General features: G+C 43.8%; 1 protein-coding gene across 2 annotated transcripts in view; it reads left to right on the top strand.

Annotated features, from left to right (window-relative positions):
* UCK2 (uridine-cytidine kinase 2) overlaps nucleotides 1-20,053 on the top strand; it is a 65,974-nt gene that overhangs the window by 21,524 nt on the left and 24,397 nt on the right. Inside the window, exon 2 of one of the 2 annotated variants that reach the window (XM_072946206.1) lies at nucleotides 13,083-13,136. The exons of the other annotated variant lie outside the window; for it this stretch is intronic. Coding sequence (XP_072802307.1) covers nucleotides 13,083-13,136 — 54 coding nt within the window. The remainder of the gene's footprint in view (nucleotides 1-13,082; nucleotides 13,137-20,053) is intronic. 2 annotated transcript variants of the gene reach the window in all.

The raw sequence follows: 20,053 nt of genomic DNA, 5'->3' as shown, positions 1-20,053 counted from the left end.
GGGCCCTGGCTCTGGTGTCTTTTCTTCCAAGTTGCCCCTTTTGTTGTGAGTTATATGTCATGTCAGTATCATCTGGGTCCCAGTCCTGCTTCCGTGTGCTCTGAGGAGCCACCTTCCCATAGAGTTTTGCAAAACCGCATGGATTATAGAGAACAGACTTTAAAGCAATGGATTGCCATCAGGTTTTTGGACTAGCACCGGGAGACACCAGGAAGAAATGAATCTACTGACAATGTCTCTCCCCGGGATCTGATCAGAGATGGGGGCGGGCGGAATGGGAAAATTCAGGTGTTGGGAAGCAACTCAGCGTAGAGCAGACAATCTGAGTGATTTTAATGCCCACTTGTATTTGCAAAGTCAAAGGACCCTTGCACCTCCAACCCTGAACTTACCAGGTACATTTCTGAGGTGTTTTTCATGAAAAATAAACAAAGCATGGCAAATAGACCAGAAAAGTTGTGTTCTTAAAAGTAGGCCGAGTATGAAGTCTGCCTGCTAAATGCTTTTCCCCTCTCCCCTCTCCAGTGGGGGTGTTTGCAGAAAGGGTCTTTATTCAAAAAGGAATTGCCTCCTTCCCTGAATGTCATCCTTGGTCAAAATGCATTTCAAACAGAGAGCATTTCTTCTCCACTCCTTCCTTTGTTTGGTGCCTATAACCTGTGAGGATGATGGAAAGTATTTATTTTGGGCCCGTGGCGATTCAAGGTGAAGGTACTAGTGACCTCCTGGAACTTTTTCATTCCCATCTCCACGTCCCTTCACCGCTGGGGACAAGTGAGTCATCTTCCTGGGAGCCCTTAACTTCACAAGCACAAGGCTCTGGGTAAGGAATCAGGGCTTTTGGAACACCCGTTTATGGGAGCCCTTGTCTGTAGTTACTTAAATGTAAAGATCTCATCTTGCCAAGAGCCTTCCTTAGCAGTTTTGGAATCTTGGGCACTGACCTTTCACCAGCCTTCTCCCCGCGGACTGAGCTGTCAGAACCCCCCTCCTCCCTGGGAAGCTTGAAGGTTGGGGTCCCATTCGTGTCTCCCTTCATTCGGGGGTTCCAGCGGTGAGGCAGAATGGCCCTGAGAGTTCCTGGGGGAGAGGTCGGGGGCAGTCAGGCAGTGGACGCTGGAATGCCTTTCCCCCAGGCACTGTGGACCGTGAGTTCAAAATCCCAGCCCACGCCGAGAGAAGGGGCTCCCTTTGAAGCCACCTGTGCCACAGAGAGCGACAGGGAACAAATGGCTGGTCCTAAGATACACGTTCCTAACTTCATCCAGGTGATTCCCATGCATCCCATGGGAAAGAAAACTGGTTCCTCTGGTTTCCCGCTAGGACTTGGTCACCTGAAAAGTGCAGACAACTGACGGGTAGTGTAAGGCCCCCTGACCAGCCCCGACCAGTCAGATGGGCAGCGGTGAGCCAGTGGCCTTTCCCGTGACCTATGTCCCCTCCCCCAGCCCTAACACCTCCTCTTAGAGTTAAACTGTATGTTTCTAACTCAGCCTCTTTTTTTTTTTTAAATGTATCTTTTGAATTTCTTGAGATTAAAAAAAAAGGTCTGTGTTTTCCTCTGTTGACGTCCTGATTTTTGTTTAGCCCTTCACTCTGAAGCATTCCTCATCCTCCCCGCTTGGCTCTTACCTTCACTGTATCTTTTCGAGTCTGTAAATAATACCTTACTCTCTTTTTTCCTGTCTTATTCTTCTGTTTTTCCTACAGATCCCCAGCACTTCTTGGACCCTACTATAGGAGAACATCATTGTGAAGCTTTTAACTGGGTTTGGAAAGTTAAGTCGGTCCCTTTTGAAGATGTAATTAATGGTTTGCTGGGTACCTTGCACACAGGGACACTGAAAAGAGAAGGGACAGAATCTAAAGTGTCTTGCTGGGGAAAATGATGATTGTCACTTCTTCAGCTTGAATGGCAGGTGGTGCAGAATGTTTGCCAGCCTACGTTTTTTTTTTTTCTGTCTGTTCTGAATTGTTCTTCCTTGGAGAGTTGGACACTTGTGAAATAAATGGAAAGGATGTTCTTTATCTCTGGAATGATAGAGATTGTAATTGGCAGGGTCCACCCAGCTCTCTTCGGGACCCCATGTCTAAGGCCTTAGTATGTGGCGGTTATTTACAATGAGTCAGGCTTTCTGAATTTATTCCATAAACGCCTATTCCAAGTCTCTCTGAATCTCCATTTATTTTGCAGCAAAAATGTCCCAAAATAAAGCACTTATATATAGCAACCGATCCTCTACTTCCTTGCATCTTGTTTCAGAACAGCTCACGGTTGAGCACATTTCAGCAGGCACAGAATCCGCCACGGCAGGAAGTAAAACTTTTCACATATGTATTCAGTCACTTCCCAGTTTTTGCGCTGTCTGTCTCAAGCTCCTTCTGTCCTGTCTGCCTGGGACCCACGGAACCTCTGTCGGCCAGGTCACACATCCCAGGGTTTCTATAGATGTCTGCACACGGGCGGGGTGTTGGAATACATGCTGTCTGAACCTTGCTCTGGATGACGTGCTGGGAGCTGCTGTGTCTGAGACCCACGTGTGGAAGCGGGGCTACCAGTGGTGTAGAACTTGGAGGTTCCGGAAGTGCGGGCGGGAGTAGAGGTGAGGATAGGGAGCTTGTGCAGCCAGCCCGGTCGGGGGGAGACTTGGAACTCTGTTTCCCTGTCCCCGGGGAAGAGTCTCAGAGTAGAGAAGTCAAAATACTCTGCATCCGCTCTCTGCCCAGCCTCCGGGGATGCCCTGGTGCCGGTCAGCTGACCTCTGCGATGTTTTATCCTCTCTGTGAAGTGGGAAGGAATCTGCCCTGTCTCTGGCACCCAGATGTCATGAGAATAAAGTGTGAAAATACGTATGAAATTGTTTTAAACCCTAAGAAACTCTCCATGATGAAATGACATTCATCTTCCATTGTAGAAGGTATTATGTATTATGTGTTCTAAACAGTGTTACGTTGTATAGAAAATAGATACCCAGTCCCACTTACTATAGGTATAAAACTGAGGCTCAGAAATAAGTGTCTTCCCCAAGCGCACGCAGATTGTCAGTGGCACAGTCAGCGCTTGAATCTTCTCTTTGAAACCTGGTTACTACAAAGCTAATTGGGGTCCATCAAGGCAGTAGGCATCTTACAGTACAAGGAACCATCTGATATATTAATTTCTTCTGCAAACATTAGATGCCTGTTGTATCTCTAATACCTGGCATTTTAGGTGTTAGATGAGTTTTGTTTGTTGTCTTTTACATGTTTTCCCCCTAAGTAACTTGTAATGATCTTTAAAGCATTGGGCTTAAATTTTTTTTTCCCTTCCTCTTTTTAACCACTCCACCCTTGGTTCTTTTTTGTTTTTGTTTTTGTTTTTTTAGATTTTTTTTTTTTTAAGTAGAGATACTGGGGATTGAACCCAGGACCTTGTGCGTGCTAAGCACACACTTTATCACTGAGCTATGCTGTCCTCTCCTAGTCGTAATTTCTTAGTGTCTGTTTGTCATGCAACTGGCCAGAGGCGTGTCTTTTAGGAAAAGAGACTTGGAATGACATCAGTAAGTGAGCTAAGAGTTGTGACATGTGACTGTGTCAGCTTGCTTGTGTTCAGTTGGCCAGGTGGTGATTTAACTGTTAACCCTCCTAACTCTTCAGCTTTGGGCTCATCTAGGGGGAGCTGGAAAGCTTTAATAGATAAGTTAATTGGAAAACACTTCCCGAATCAAATGTCACTCCTTTGGCAGCTCCAGGTGTCACCTGGGACCAGCATTTAGAACCTGAGAATCACGGATATGCCTTAAATGCACCCCTCACAGGCTCTGTGGTTTTCTTTTAAACATTTGGCAACATGTCGATGGAGTGGAGACTGAGAAGGCATCAAACGTGCCGTGGCTTCATTCTCTGTGGTGAGAACGTTTCCTAGGGGCTTGGGAAGCGTGTGGACTCTGAAGAGTGACCAGAGTCCTCTCACACCCGCTTTCTCGAGACCCTGAGGTCAATCACAGTCATGTAAGGTAGATGGTAGCATTCATCCCCCCCCTTTTTTTTAAAATTATTTTGAATTTTCTTTTCTTTTCCTTTTTTTTTAATGGAGTCACTGGAAATTGAACACAGGACCTCATGCATGCTAAGCATACTGTCTGCCACTGAGCTATGCCCTCTCCCTCCCTCTTTCTTTTAATACATGAAAAACTGGGGTTCAGAAATGAAAATGTCTCCCCAGATGTCTTCCCCAGTCACCCAGCAGGTGACAGAGCAAGTACTGAACCCTCTGTTCACTGAATCCTGGTTTCTACCGAGCTGACGAGGCTCCGTCAAAGCAGTAGGCAAACTGGTCCTCTGAGCACCACCTGAGTCATTCACTGATTCAGCCAATGTTGAGTGGCTGTTGCGTTCCTAGGACCCGGCATACAAGGATGAGTAAGGCAGTAGGAGAGGACAGACAACTGACACAAGCGATGACCGTGCAGCTGGGTAAGGAACAGGGATGTGGGGTGCAGAGTAGGGCGAGTCACACGGGGGGAGATGCAGGGGTGGGGAGCTGGAGAAGGCAGAGATGCGAGGTGATGACTGAGCTGGAGCCGGAAGGATGAGAAGTTTGCCAGATTGGAAAGGGGGTGGGGACACTTGCAGGGTGGCATTCCAGACAGAACTGGAGTGCTGGGAACAGCAGTGTGTGGTCACACCGGGTACATAACAGGAGCGAGAGGCAGGAGCAGCCGTTGGAGGCCAGCTTTGCAGCCCCGTGTGCCAAGTGGAGGCGTTTGAATGATGCCCCATGGCTGCTGTGTCCCACGTGTCCTTCACCTGATGCTCTGGCTGTCGACTGCCATTCTGGTCACCCCTGCCCCTTTATCTTCCTTTCTCCTTTTTACTCTTCCCAGCTTTTGCCTTCGGCTGCCAGTGTCTGCCTCACATTTTACAGGGTTAGATGCTCTCAGCTTGGAGTGATTTCCCTCTGTCTGTGTCTGTTGGAGGGATGGAGAGAGTGGTTCAGAAGGCGTTCTGAGGATCTTGGCCTCTAGAATCAGCACTCTGAGAAAGTGAGGGAGGTGAGCATGGTAGGAGGACTGGAGAAAGGCCTGTTCCTTCAGACCATTATAAAAAATACCAAGTTAGGAGATACCATGTATGTGCCGGAGATAGGCATGTGAGGCACCACTAGCATTATTGAGCATCCTAGCACCTCAAGATAAAAAGCTGCCCATTTCCTTCTGTTCTGAATATGTGAGGTTCTGGTCCTCTGTTTCAAGGAAGGAAATGGAGACTCAGAGAGGTTAAGTAACCTGCCCAAGATTGCTCAGCCAATAAGGGATAGACCCAAAGATTCACACATGGGTCTGTCCAACTCTTCCTGTGTGCCGTGTGCCTGTGGCATGCCGTCAGTGGGTCTGGCGGTACTGCCCTGGGTGTTGTGAGGAAGATGGCCATGGTTCCCAGTCTGCTCCCTTGGCAGCCTTGCCTCTATGAGCTCGAATTTGCTGACAGATGAACAAGCCAGCAGCAGCTGTTCTGATAGGCCTGAGAACTTGTCCCTGGAGACAACGGCGGAGTGCAGGAAGGTTACGCCAGGCCTTGCTGCAGAAGTGTCTGGACATGTCACAGAATCTGCTGAGCTCGCGGTGTCTGTTTCGTATCCCATTCTGCTGGGTTACAGGTGATGCCGGCACTGACTTCCCGTCTGGTGCTCACCTCTCAGCCCGGGAGAGATCCGCCTGCGGGAGGGAGCGCTTCAGCGACTTGGCCACCTGTGCCTTAGGAACGTTCCCTTCCGTTCGTTTCTTTAGTTTGGAGAAGGTGTCCACGGTGGCCGAGCCAGGGGGCCTTCCTGCAAGAACAGATGAGTTGCCAGTGAGGCAGGCAGCGGTGACGGGGAGTGGCCAGGCCTTCCACCGTGTTCGGAGCTGCAGACATTGCTGCGGCAGCCCACGCTGTTCTCTGTCTTCGTTCTGAGGCTCCGGAGACTGTTTTGTTTGCGAAGTCAGTGTTGGAAGGGATGCATAAGCCGTGAATGCAGTTCCCTAGATTGGTGTCTGCTGGGTTTGCTTTTCATTGCTACAGCCTGTTTAGAAACTCTATGGTTAGAAGACTGAAAAAAATAAGACCAGGTCACTGTGCTGTGACACTGATGACATGGGGACAGGAGGGCTGTAATGAAATCTACATACGTTTAACTATCTAAATCTTATCCTGCATTTTAGACCCAAAAAACACCCTGTTAACAGAATCAACTGGATTGAAAGTGAAAGTCCTTTCCTAAACTTGAATCTGGGGAGAGACCCTCACCTCTCTTGTGCAGATTTTGCCCTCTCTGCCCACCTTGCCTCATCGAGGACAGCAGTCTTCCCATCCCACCGCGCACCTGCCCACCCCGCCTCCTTGTGGTGACCAGGTCCTTTCTTTTGGTCGCTCCCGTGGGGCCAAGGCTGTTAGCATTCCTCCCTCACAGATTTGTTTTTTTACTTATTTTTATTTATTTTTGGAGGGGGGTGGTAATTAGGTTTATTTTTTAACAGAGGTACTAGGGACTGAGTCCAGGACCTCGTGCATTCTAAGTACGCACTCTCCTGCTGAGCTGTACCCTCCCCATAGCTCACAGCTTTGAATCGTCTCACAGCAGCATCACATTTGCTGTAGGACAAGCCCCTGCTGTCCCACAGGAGCCCTGGACTTGCATCAGCACCCGAGTGTGCCTTCACGTGCGCCTGGGGCACTGCAGGGTGGATTTGAGCTGTTTACCTTGTTCTGCTGTGTTTTCAGGCTGTGTTGACTGCCTGCCTTTCAGGATCAACTTCTTAGTTGTTGTTTTCCCCCACTTTTGTCCGCATCCACCCTCGAATTTGTCCCCAAGTCTGCACACCACCACTGTTGAGCTGCCTTTTTCTTTATTGAAGTCTTTCCACTATCAATAAAAGAGGAGGGGACTGTGTGGCCTCCCCGAGGTTACACATGGTGTTTATAGAGAGTAAATTCTTAATCTTATTTGATATCTATTTTCTCATTCCCTTGTTTGTTCCTATTCCTGGGATCGTGGTGATAAACTCCAAGACAGTAGGGATTGAATCTATATGACTTGCTTTACTTTACCAGGCTTAAGTAGGTGCTTGAAGCTGTTTTTTGTTTGAAAAGAAGAAAAAGAGAAGAAAGCAACTTGTCAGATATAATCTGTGTCTTAGCATCAGTAAAATGAACTAGCGGTGGTTTATTGAATACACACATGCCAGTTAAGATAGAAGTCCCCTACTTAGCCATTTTACAGATGAAGAAACTGAGACTGAAGGAGGTGAACCACTTTGCTCAAGGTCACCCAGCCACATTCGATTTCGAACACAGAAGATCACTGTAACACAAGGCTGTTTTCTCTTCACTATGCTGTCTTGCCTCCAGGGAAATAATACCGATTTCATGAAACTGCTTTTAGATTTCAGTAAATTATGTTATCATTTTCAGTAAACTGATAATTACTAGGTAGCCCTCGGGAGATAGGTGTTCTGATGGGAGACCCTCATCATTTTTTATTCTGTAATGATTGCCACTTGAAAGTCCTTGCTTATTGAAAAGCAAGCCAAAGTCCTTTTATCAGCCTCAGTAGAGATACTTACTAAATACTTGACTGAAAACATTAAAGTCCCCTGGTAGGTGCTCTCATCAGTCTCTATTCACATGCGTAATCTCTTATCCTCTGTTTTCCTTTCCTTTTGAGTAGTCTCAGGTGATAGGACTCTCAGAAACTAATCTTGTCACCTGCTTGGGAAGGACCGTCTCTTTCTGCTACTTCACAAACACTCAGGACGGGACAGCATCCACCTCGAAAAGCACCTGTCGGGGGGACCTACTGTGGAGCACAGGGGACCGTGTTAATTTCCTGTCATAATATATAATGGAAAAGAATCTGAAAAAAAAAAGTGCATGTATATGTATAACTGAATCGCTTTGCTCTACACCGGAAACTACGATTGTAAATCAACTACACTTTAATAAAAAACAAAATCCAAAAAAAAAAAAAAAAAAAAAAGAAAAAGCACCTGTTGGGCAGTAGTGTGGTGCCATCTCCACTGCTTGGGGAATGGTGAGTTGAGAAGCCTGGAGGCATGAGGTCCCTTGAAGTAGAGACCCCAGCCCCCCTGGAACCTTGAGGTTAGCATGTTTCAGAGAGCCTGGTTTCAGTCCCAACACTTGGGAATACTTAATTTTAGAGAGAAACCATCAAAAGGGTATTCCAGACACCCCTTTGTTTCTAGAAGGAGCAGTTAGGGAATGGAGCTGCTGCTGTCTGACACTTGTGTTGGCTTTTTTTTTTTTTTTTCACTACCTTACTAGCACACTCCACTGGGTGCTGGCTACTGGCAGTGACTCTGCCTCCATGGACTTCACAGCCACCAGGTAGGGTCTGGTTTCAGCTCATGGGTCCCAGGTCATTGCCCAGTGGCCGTGAGAAGACAAGACACTTACATCCTTAAATGAAGAAATAATGCCACACGGAGGCACTCAGCAGTTGTTAGTCACCTTCTCTTTGCCTTGACACCTGGAAGGGAAGCTTGTCAGATTCATGGTTAAAAATAAAGAGTAAATAACCTGTCATTGAGACTCTCCCTGGATAGAAAAAGCAGAGCTTTACTGAAATTGGGGACCTTTCTAGGCATTTGGCTATTTAGAGATAATTTTACTGTCTGGTTCTCAACTACGCCCAGCTGGATCTGGAACTTAGGAAACGGGTAATTATGTGTGAGCCCATGGACCCCGAAAAAAGAAATGTCCAGCTATTAGGAAGTCCATTTAGAGGGCACTGTCTTCTCCTGTGCCTGGTGCCCAGCTGTGCTAGAGAATAGCTTTGCGGGTTGACCCTAGGAAGGATGCATGCGCGTGAGGGCTCGTCTCTGGGGACACACAGAAAACTAGTGTGGTTGAGTGGTCTGGAGGGAGGTGCACAGGTCGTATGTTGGAGAGCAAGCAGTTTCTGTGAGTGGCATGAAGACAAAAGCTTCAGGGACAGGTCTTTCTATGTCCTCAAGCCCCAGCCTTTGCTCAGTCATACTGGTGTTCGTTTTCACTTAAATCGTAGCATTACGGCAAAAATTGCTTTCTCTTATTTTGTAGACAGATCACAAGTGTGGGTTCGGTGACATTAGAAGCTAGGCCGGGAACCCAGGCCTCACTCACTTGTATGGAAAAATGTGTTCTGCTTTTACACAGCCAGCGAACTTTGGATGGCAACGTGTTTTTAAGTTGGGGACCGCTCATCGGGTATTTTGTAAAGAAGGAAACATTCTTTTTAAGCCAGAGCCTTCTGTGGGTTAAAGGGTAGTCATTGGAACCAGATGCTAATAAAGCATGCTCAAAATCAGTTTTGGACTGGCTCTTTGGGTGGTTGAGCCTGAATAACCTCAAATAGGGTGTGTAGAAATGCAGATGTTGGTAGTGGAGTCATTTAGAGCCTCCCAGCTGCTGGTTTGCAAGCTGGTTTGTTCTGGGATAAAGATTAGGGTCTGTGAAGTGTCTATAGAAAACGTATATGGTATATGAACTGCATTACATTTTTGTTAAATGTGGCAGTCCCCTTCCGTGTGTTTATAAAAAGTCATTGTCACTTAACTTTCAGTAGTTCCTCCCTTGTTTTTCCATCAACAGTTAAGTGACCCCTCATATCAGGGTCCTGGATCTGCCACCTGTTTTTGTGCATTCTTTGGCTTTTGTAATGATCAGACTCGGTGCCAAATGAGAATGGGAAACCACAGAATTTTTTCCATCTCTGCCGGAACACTACCTGTCCTAGTGATAATGGGTTGTAAACCTTACCACGAGTGCACAGCTTTCCTTTTTAGCAGTCTTTTTAAAGTAAACAGACTGATTTTTTTTTTGAAATAGGAACAAATATCATTTTGCTATTTTTCTGGGTATCAGCATCTCGCATATGGGAGTTTGGGTTGGACCACTTTCTGCTTGAAACTGACCCCTTGGTATTTAAAAAATAATTAAACTAGTGTAAAGAAGAAGGAAAATGATTTCTACTTCCTTTTCCCAGACCTGACCATTGTTAAAACTATTATATTTCTTTCTGGACTTATACATATATATATATCCATGGAACTTATTTTGTTTTTGGGCAAAATTGAGAAAAACATAGTCTTTTAGAACTTAATATATGCTGAGCATTTTCCCATATTACCAAAAATTTTTGCAAACATGGCTTGATAATTGTGCTACATTTCATGTGCAGTGTACCAAGATTTAATTAACAAACCTCATCTCCCCATTGTTGACTAAGTAGGTTGTCCTTACCTTTTTTGCAATGATGGACATCTTCATAAATTTTTTGTTCGTCTTTAATTATTTCCTTAGGATAAATTCCTAGAAGTCAAATGGTAGGTGAAAAGGATGAACATTTTCCATACTCTTGCCAAACTGGGAACAAAATCCTCAGTGCTTGCTGTTGGCAGCGCTGTGAGTGGTTTCCCAGGACAGCTGGGTCTCTGATGCAATGTGTTGCTGGGGTGGCAACGCAGTAAGGCATGGTCAGTGCCACAGTGAGAGCCGCAGTAGGAAAAACGGGGAAAACAGTTGTTCCTTGCATTCTTTGCTCTTGCATTTTTTGGGGGGGTGGGGTGAGGAGTTTCTTTTCAGAAACTCAGCCCTGTTTATATATTCCTTATGCTTTTCATGTAAAAATTGTCTCTAAAAAAAAACAAAAAAAACAAAAAGCCTCTCTTGCACACAAAAAAGCAAGCTACTGACTTTTTATTCTGTTTCAGTAGGAAGCTCTTCAAACAAAATGCCCACCATGGGAAGACAGCAAAGGTGACCTAAAGGGAACACACCTCAATCATAGCCAAGGACCCTGTGAGGGAGCTTGGAATAGGGAGGGATGGTTAACTAGGATAACCACGGCCGTGATAACTAATTACACAATGCTCATCTAATCAGATTGTACTTCTACCAGTGGTGGGAGGACTCAGGCCAGGATTCTTGCTTCTGCAAAGGTGTGAGACCAAGCCTGATGCTTCTCACCTACTTAGCAGGAAGATCTAATTCTCTTTCACTGACCTGGGTTTTGTTCACAGTTGTTGTGTGGCTGGAAACCAAGGATGGGCTGCAGAAAAACTGAGTGGTTGGCTAGTATGAGGAATAGGGGGAGGAAGAAAAGGAAGGGTAGAGAGCAAAGACACTTTCAGGGAGCAATCTTTGAGGTCTTCCTGGAAGAGGAAGTTAACTGGGAGATTAGAGTATATGCTGTGTTTTTAGCATATATCAGAAAGTAGGCACCTGTTAAGAGCTTGGCTTGAAGTTGGTAACTAATAATGCAAACTATATATATATATATATATATATATATATATATATATATATATATATATATATATTTGGTTAAGTATTAATGAGGTTATTGGTTCTATAACTGAAAAAAGGGTTATGTGACAAAGTGTGTCTCCCTCCTACCCCAGTTGTGGTTTCAGGTGCTACTTTTTAGCTCTCTGAACCTGAGCCTGGAAGACATCTTGGTTTTAATCTTGGTTTTAGACTCTACCTGAGAAATGTGACTTTGGTTCAGGATACTTTTATTGAGGGCTTGGCGCTGGGATAGGAGTACAGAGATGAATGAGATAAGACCCTAGCCCGTGATTTATGCAGTTTAGTGATAAGACAATAATAGTATAAGCAGATGAGTTTTTGCTGTGGTTAAATATACATAACTTAAAATTTACCAATTGAACTGTTTTAAAGTGTACGGCTCTGCAGCGTCAAGCACATGGATGTTGTCCTTCATCTGTTACCACCATTCATCTCCAGAACTTTTTCATCTTCTCCAGAACTTTTTCATCTTCTCCAACTTAAAACTCTGTAGTGAATAAACAGTAATGTCTCATTCCCATGCCACCCCACCCCTTCCAGCCCCAGCCCCTGGAAACCACCATTCTGCTTTCTGTCTCTGCGAATTGGATTACTCTGGGTACCTTATATAGGTACATCCAGAAATCATGCAGCATTTGTCCTTTTGTGATTGGCTTATTTCATTTGGCTTAATCCCTTGAGGATTATTTTAAGGCTCATCCATGTAGTAGCATGTGTCAGAATTTCCTTCCTTTTTAAGCATGAATAGATATTCCATTGTATGGCTATATAGCACATATCGTTTATCCATTCATCCATCAATAGACACTGGGTTGCTTCCGCCTTTTGACTATTGTGAATAATACTGCTTTGAGCATGAGTGTACAAATATCTATTCCCTGCTTTTCAGTTCTTTTGGGTCTATATCTGGGGGTGGAATTGCTGGATCCTATGGTAATTCTATGTTTAGTTTTTTGAGGAATCGCCATACTGTTTTCCGCGGTGCTTGCACACATATCACAGTCCCACCAGCAGCGCACAGGGTTCCAGTTCCTCCACATCCTCCCCAACACTTGTTACTTTCTTCTCTTAATAGCTATCCTGATGGATGTGAAGAGGTATCTTCATTGTGGTTTTGGTTTGCATTTCCCTCATGATTAGTGATGTGGAGCATCTTTTCATATACTTACTGGCCATTCATATATTAGGAGAAATGTCTATTTACGTCTTGATCATTTTTTAATCAATTTTTGTTGTTGTAAGAGTTCTTTATGTATTCTGGGTACCAATCGCTTATCAGATATGTGGTTTGCAATTATTTCTTCCATTCCTTAGGCTGCTTTTTTACTCTGTTGATAGTGTCCTTTGATGCACACAAGGTTTTAATTTTGATGAAGTCATCTTATTTATTTTTTCTTTTCCTGCCTGTGCTTTTGGTATCATATCTGAGAGATCATGGCCAAATCCAGTGCCAGGATGCTTTCTTTCCTCTTGTGTTTTCTTCTGAGAGTTTTACGGTTTCAAATCTTATGTTTAGACCTTTGATCCATTTTGTATATTGTGTAGGGTAGGGTTCCAACTTCTTTTTTTTTTTTTTTTTTGCCTGTGAATGTTTAGCTTTCCTAATTTTAATATGTGAAATAAGATGCTTAGCTGCAACTCAAAGGAATTACTTAACCCCAGTCAGTGGTTCAAGATTGTCACTCTGTCATGGGGAGACAGCACACTACAGGAGGCTTCCCTGAGGGAACTTTCTGTGGTCCGTTTCCTAGGAATCTGCAGGAGCCATTTCAAGAAGAAGGGGGAAGGAGAAGGAGAGTATCAAGGTAAGATTAGAAACACATGGTGTTTAACGTACTTCTTAACTTACTATCTTTAGTTAGGAGGCTTGTTTGGGCTGAAATTTCCCGTTTGTCTTTAATTTGTAGATATTGTTTGTGTTTGGTGAGGATGTACGTGCTTACTTTAGCTATTTGTCATCATAGGGGAGAAACAGAATTTCACATTCTTTTTTGGGGAAGGGGTTGGGGGGAGGTATTTAGGTGTATATATTTATTTATTTTTAATGGAGGTACTGGGGATTGAACCCAGGACCTCGTGCATGCTAGGCATGCACTCTATCGCTGAGCTGTACCCACCGCTCCGGAATTTCACATTCTTAGCAGAATACCCTGTGTGAGGTGGGGAAACGCACCTCATGTTCAAAAGAAAGATAACTTTGCAGGTGGTGCTCGTCGGTGATCTACCCCAGACCCGCTGCTGATTTCTGCTCTAGGAGTGGTGCCACGAGCCGATCCTTTAGCACGTGTGCAGCTGTGGGCTGCACCCAAGGGTTGAAAGCAGAGCGTGTGCCTCTTTCCAGATGAATTCGAGAGGGACACAGCTGCAGGTCTCTCTGTAGCTCTTTGTATGAGCAAAGGAAGCTCCACACAACCCACTCCCTCAGATCTCATTTCCTCTCAGTTGTTTGCCCTCTGTGCTCCCTGGGTGTCTGGCCTGTGGGTTCAGGGTTCTGAGAGCTGCTGGCCTGGAGCCTTCCTGTGGTCCTCCCTTGATCTGGTCGGGATCTTGGGAATTGAAGGCAAAGAAAGGGCCACTGAGAAAAGAAAACTTGGGGGAATTTATCATAAACTTCTGCATGAAGAAGACCTTTTTAAGTATCACATCATAAAAAAAAATGACAAAGTTCATCAATTTAACTACATAAATAAAAATGTTCCCCAGGCACAGGGAACTGTATTCAATATCTTGTAAATAACCTTTAATAAAAAAATACGAAAACAGATATATGTATGTACATGTGTGACTGAAACATTATGCTGTACACCAGAAATTGATGCATTGTAACTGACTATATTTCAATTGAAAAAGTTAAAAAAAAAGTTCTTCAGGAAACATCACTTTTTTTTTAAAGTGAGACAGTTAACTGGAAAGAATATTTGTGATAACAAGTGAGAAATAGTTTTCTTAATAGATATAAAGAGCTTTTCAATAAGAAAAGACCAATAACTCAACAGAGGAGTGAGGATACAATAGACTGGTTAGGGGAAAGGGAAAACAGAAGGCTTTTTGGCATATAAAAGCTGTTTATCCTTACTTAAAATAGAAAGGTAAATTAAGCAGGTAGCGTTCAGTTAGATATTAAGAGTATGAGGAAATGGGTGTATGTAAATCTTGATGGTGGGGGGCTGTCTGGGCTTATGTATGGAAATTTAAAAAATACAGATTCTTTGCCCTAGCAGATCCACTACTAGACATTTATCCAACAGGTATGTAAATGTACATATGCATATTCGTAGGGCTTGTTTTAGGAAAAGTCGGGCACGCTTAAAACGGGTGATAGCTTCGGTTCCTTCAAACAATGGCGGGGTTTGAAGCCCTGTGAAGAGGAGGTGGTCTTAACTGTACTGATGGGATAATCTTCAAACTATTACGCGTGAATGAAGGTACAGATAGGGTTGTGTGTTAGCGTTTGTCTGAAAAGTTTGTACACACTCGTGTTTTCATATGCAGCGACCACCTCTCCAAGGATGTACATGAAAACCGTAAACTGGCTGCCAAGAAGGAGTCAGAAAGGTGGTTGGAATGTGGGGTGGGAAGGAGATGGACTTTGCACTCTGTCCTGTTTTGTACCTTTTAGATTTGGTACCATGTTGTAGATACTGCCTCTTAAAAAGCTAACTGCCTTGAACACAAGGGTAATTGAGATTAGTAAGTAAATAGAAAAACCAAGGTAAGAACCACAAGAAAAATAAACCCAGAATTTCAGCTCCGGTTGTACCAAGGTTTAACAACAGAGCTGGGACAAATTATGGAATTCAGAGCTCGAGAGACAACGTGGTTCTGTGTGGTTTCATAGATATGAAGAAAATAAAATGAATGGGCGTGAATCACGATGAAGTCTTCAATTGAGTTACGAAATGAAACGCCTCGCAATGGACTGCTTCCCAGAAATATTTGTTGATGTGAAAATTTAATGGGTTTTAGAGGTGAGAATAATTTTTATAGAGCATTGGTTTTGTGTTAGCCTCTGTCTTATGGATAGTATCTCATTACCCCTTAGAGCCCATCCGTGGAATAGCCATCATCCCTCACTCTTTTTTTTAAAATATTTTATTTATTTACTATTGTATCATTTTATTTTATTTTACCTTGGTGGGGGGAGGTGATTAGTTTTTTGTTTTTAGACGAGGTACTGGGGATTGAACCCAGGACCTCCTGCATGCTAAGCACGTGCTCTACCACTTGAGCTATACCTTCCCCCATTCCTCACTCTTTACAACAAGGACAGTAATGGTCTGAGAGGTTGAGTTGCCTGACATATGACTGGTGCAGGTGGGTGTGGTTGAGTTGGGAATCAAGCCCCAGGTCCTGTGTGCCCAGCCTGATTCTAAAGGACCTATTTTTTTTGCCTTTGCGAACTTTGTGGTAAGTGTGCAGTTTTTGTTCATCTTGGCCTTTTTTTAAAAAAAAATTTATCTTGCTCAGAAGTGTAGGGCATTTCTATCAAGACACAGAATGGTACTTTTTAACACATCTGCATCCTAATAATTGCTACTCATTTTGAAGACCCTGAAGCACATGGCTGGGTCTAAAAGCAGCTTCTTGGTTACTAAGGAAACTGTAGATTTAACCCAGTGCTGAGTATAGTTTCTTTTAAGTGTAGTTGAAATCTTTAAAAAGTTGGTGGAGGGTGGTGGGAATAGCTCATGGGGCGTACGCTTAGCATGCACAAGGTCCTGGGTTCAATCCCCAGTACCTCCATTAACCGGAACCACCCCCCCCAAAAAAAATTGGTTAGCGTGTATGACAATTATTAACCAGGATATTTGATGAAGTAGACACATCTATATGCCAGCTAGTAATAGTTTATAGATAGAGCAAACGGAAAGCAACAGGGAAAAGATTATAAAATGAAATGATACACATCTTTATGGCATAAATCCTCTGGAAGAAGAAAAACATTGTGTCCAGGAGTAGACAAAAATAGAAGTTGAATAACATGCTCATATTTTCTGTGATTAAAAAAAATGAGAGAAATTGAACTCACCCCTTGAAAAATGACGAGTGTATTTGTCTCCTAGGGCCGCAGTCACACATTATCACACACCTGGTGGCTTAAAACCGCGGAAGTTTATTCTCTTAGGTTTGCGGAGGCCAGAGTCCACATGGGAGGTGTTGGCAGCCTTGGTTCCTTCTGGAGGTTCTGAAGGAGGATCCATTCTCTCCTCGCTTCTGGTGGAGCTGCTGGGCTTAGGGATGCATGGCTCCAACCTCTGCCTTCATCTTCACGTGGCGCTCCTTCCTGTCTGTGTTTCCTCCCTTTCTGTTTCTTGCAAGGACACTTGTCACTGGGGTCAGAGCCCATCCAGTCCAAGGATGATCTCAATCTCGAGATCCTCACAACCTCAGTTACAATCTGCAAAGACCTTTGTTCCAAATAAGGCCACATTCTGAGGCCCCAGGGTTTGGGACATGGTCATATCTTTTTTTGGGTGGGGCCACAATTCAACCCACGACAGTCTGTCTTGACCCCCCCCAAAATTAGTGTCTGTCCCATGTACAAAATACATTCACTCTGATCAATTATTAATTAACAGTGGTTTGTGAGTAAAAAAAAAATTGAAAGGCGAGAGGTTGAACTTCTGATATTTAAAAAAAAAAAAACCAGTCGCAGAAGATGGATGGCCATTATTTTTTTTTTTAAGATGAACTCTTTTTTTTTTTTTTGAGGTAATTGTAGATTCACATACAGTTGTAAGAAATAATGCAGAGATTCCTTCGTACCTTTCCTCGGTATCCGCAATGGTAATACCTTACAGAACACAGCCAGGGTATTGATATTAATAAAGAAGATGCAGAACATTTCCGTCACACAGGATGCCCTCCCTCGTGCGTTGTCCTTTATGAGCCACTCCTTGCCTCCTCCACGCCATCCCTCCTCATCCTTCATCCATGTCAGCCGCTGATCTGTTCTCCATTTCCCTAATTTTGTCATTTCTAGAATGTTATATATAAATGGAATCATACGGTCTGTGACTTTTCGGGATTGGCCCCTCTCCCCCCATTTTTCCCCTCCCCTTAGCATCATTCCCTGGAGATTCCCTGCGGGTCGTCATTCAGTCCTGTCAGTTGCCCAGTGGCGTTCCGTGGTGTGGTTGCAGTTTATTTTAAGCATTCACCCCCTGAAGGTCAACATCTGGGTGGTTTCCAGTTTTTGGCTCTTGTGAATAAAGCTTCTACGAAAACATATGTGTACATGTTTCTCTATGAACATGTCTTCATTTCTCTGGGATAAATGCCCAGGAAGGAATACAATTGCCAGATCATATGGTAGTCGCATGTTTAGCTTTTAAAGAAAGTGGCACATTGTTTCCTCAGGAGGTGAACCATTTACACTTTTACCAGCAGTGTATGAGCGATCGCTTTTCTCCCCGTTGTCACCAGCATTTGGTGTGTTCACTATTTTTTTTTAAATAGCCCATCAGAATGTAACATTTATTTATGTATGTATCTATGTATTTTATTTATTTTGAAGTATAGTTGATTTACAATGTTGCATTAATTTCTGGTATATAGCATAGTGATTCAGTTACACATGTGACTATATATACATATTCTTTTTCATATTCTTTTTCATTATAGGCTATTACAAGGTATTGGATATAGTTCCCTTTGTGTAGAACCTTGTTGTTTATTTGTTTTATAAATAGTAGTTTGTATCTGCTAATCCCAAACTCCTAATTTATTCCTCCCCTCTTTCCCCTTTGGTAACCATGTTTTCTATGTCTGTGAGTCTCTTTCTCTTTTGTAAATACATTCATGTGTGTCATGTACTGTGTTTTAATTTTTGCTGTTCTGGTAGGTATGCAGTGAAATGTCATCCTGGTTTTCATGTACATTTTCCTCCTGGGTAATGACACTGAACATCTTCTCACGTGCTGATTTGCCATCTGTGCACCCTCTTGGGCCAAGTGCTTCTTCGCATCTTTTGCTCATGTTCTAATAGGAGGGTTTGTTTCCACTGTTGAGTTTTGAGAATGTTTTTTGTGTATTACTACTAGTCCTTTGTTTGGCATGTACTTTGTGAGTATTTCCCCCTAGTCTGTAGCTTGTCCTTTCATCCTCTTTAGGAAGATTTTACAGAGCATGGTTTGCTTTTGATGAAATTTAGTTTATCCACTTTCCCTCTTATGGGTCATCCTTGTGTCATGTCTACGAACTCTTGGCCAAGCTCTAGATCCTAAAGACTTTTTTCTGTGTTTTTTCCTAATAAGTTTTATGTTTTACATGAGCCCGTGATCCGTTTTGTGTTAATTTGTATATAAGGTGTGAGGTTTTGGCCCAGGTTCTTCTTTCTGCCCATGGATGACCAGTTGCTCCAGCACCATTTCTGCAAAAGGCTGTCCTTTCTCCACTGAACTGCATTTGCACCTCCATCAAAGTTGCTGGACTTACTTGTGTGGGTCTGAAACAAAAGTCTGACCTGGGTCTACCGATAGTTGCTCCCTTTTTGCAAATTAGTGAATGAAAATCATTCTCTTCGAAGGGTGTGTGCTTTGACTCCTCTTAATGCTGACAGTGGATTAGTCCAGATGATTCAGGATGACCTTCATTGCGGTAAAGTCACCATCCTTTATGGATAGAGTAACACATTTGGTATAGCTTTGGGCAGTTCTTTTATTTGTTTACTGTTTGATTCCAGACGAGTTTGGGGGGCCAAGGAGGTGGTCGATGAAAAATGAACCCATCAAAATCCAGAAGGGACAACTTGAGGGAGCGGAGTCTGTTGATAGAGGATTTGCGCCCCTTTCTTCAGCTGCTGTAAGGAATGAACAAGAAGTTGGGTTTTTAAGGACAGTAAAGGAGACTTTCAAGAAGGAAAGGGAAGTGGGTGCTTGGCACATGCTTTCAGTCCCCCCTGCCAACCTCCCTGTGCTGTAGTTAGACACAGGTGCTGGAGGAGACTTAGAAAATTAAAAAAAAAAAACAAAAATAACAACTTTTCATAGCCAGGTAGTCTCACTTCTGGTTTCCCGTAATTTGGAGCAGGACTACTGGGAAGAAAGTGTTAACTCAAATACACTTTGTACAACAAAGCACTCTTGTGCTGTTAAATCCACATTAAATGTTTACCCGTGTGTGGCCTTCAGTTGGGAAAGATTCAGCCGAGGCTCCAACTGGCACATTGTGCTCGCCTTTATCCATTCAGTTTTCTAAAAACAGGGTGGTGGGGCGGGAGTCAACTTTCTTTTTGTGCCTCTCTCCCAGAAGGACGTGGGCCAGGATTTCTGTAACAGGCATGTTCTTCTTGCTTAGTAAGCCAGACTGCAGCGAGAGGGTGGGTGGGTTTCGGCGCGCCTGCCATATCCAAAGATGTCATCTTTTCCTCGGTCCGGGGGCTCAGTTTGCTGGGTTTTACCATCTCAACGGGCCTCCTGTTCCTCATATAAAAGAGGAAGGATGGAGATCCAAGCTCACTCACGAGGCTTTAAGAATTGACCGTCCAGCTGGCCGCCTCATGATCCTACCTTGTGCAGAAGGCATCGTAAGGAACAAATTCATCAAAGCCTGCAGTAAGCCTGGATGCATTCAGTTTTGGGAGTGGTGGTGATGGTGATGCCTTTTTGTGTTTTTCCTGTGGGGAATAAAAGGACGTATCCACAAATTGCACATTCAGGCTCACAATTCACAAGAGGAGGCTGAAATCGATCATTGTTCTGTACTGAGTAATTGTAACGCA

Source organism: Vicugna pacos, chromosome 21 (genome assembly GCF_048564905.1).
Source record: "Vicugna pacos chromosome 21, VicPac4, whole genome shotgun sequence".
Classification (NCBI taxonomy): Eukaryota; Metazoa; Chordata; class Mammalia; order Artiodactyla; family Camelidae; genus Vicugna; species Vicugna pacos.
This window is presented reverse-complemented; position numbering and strand designations above follow the sequence as displayed.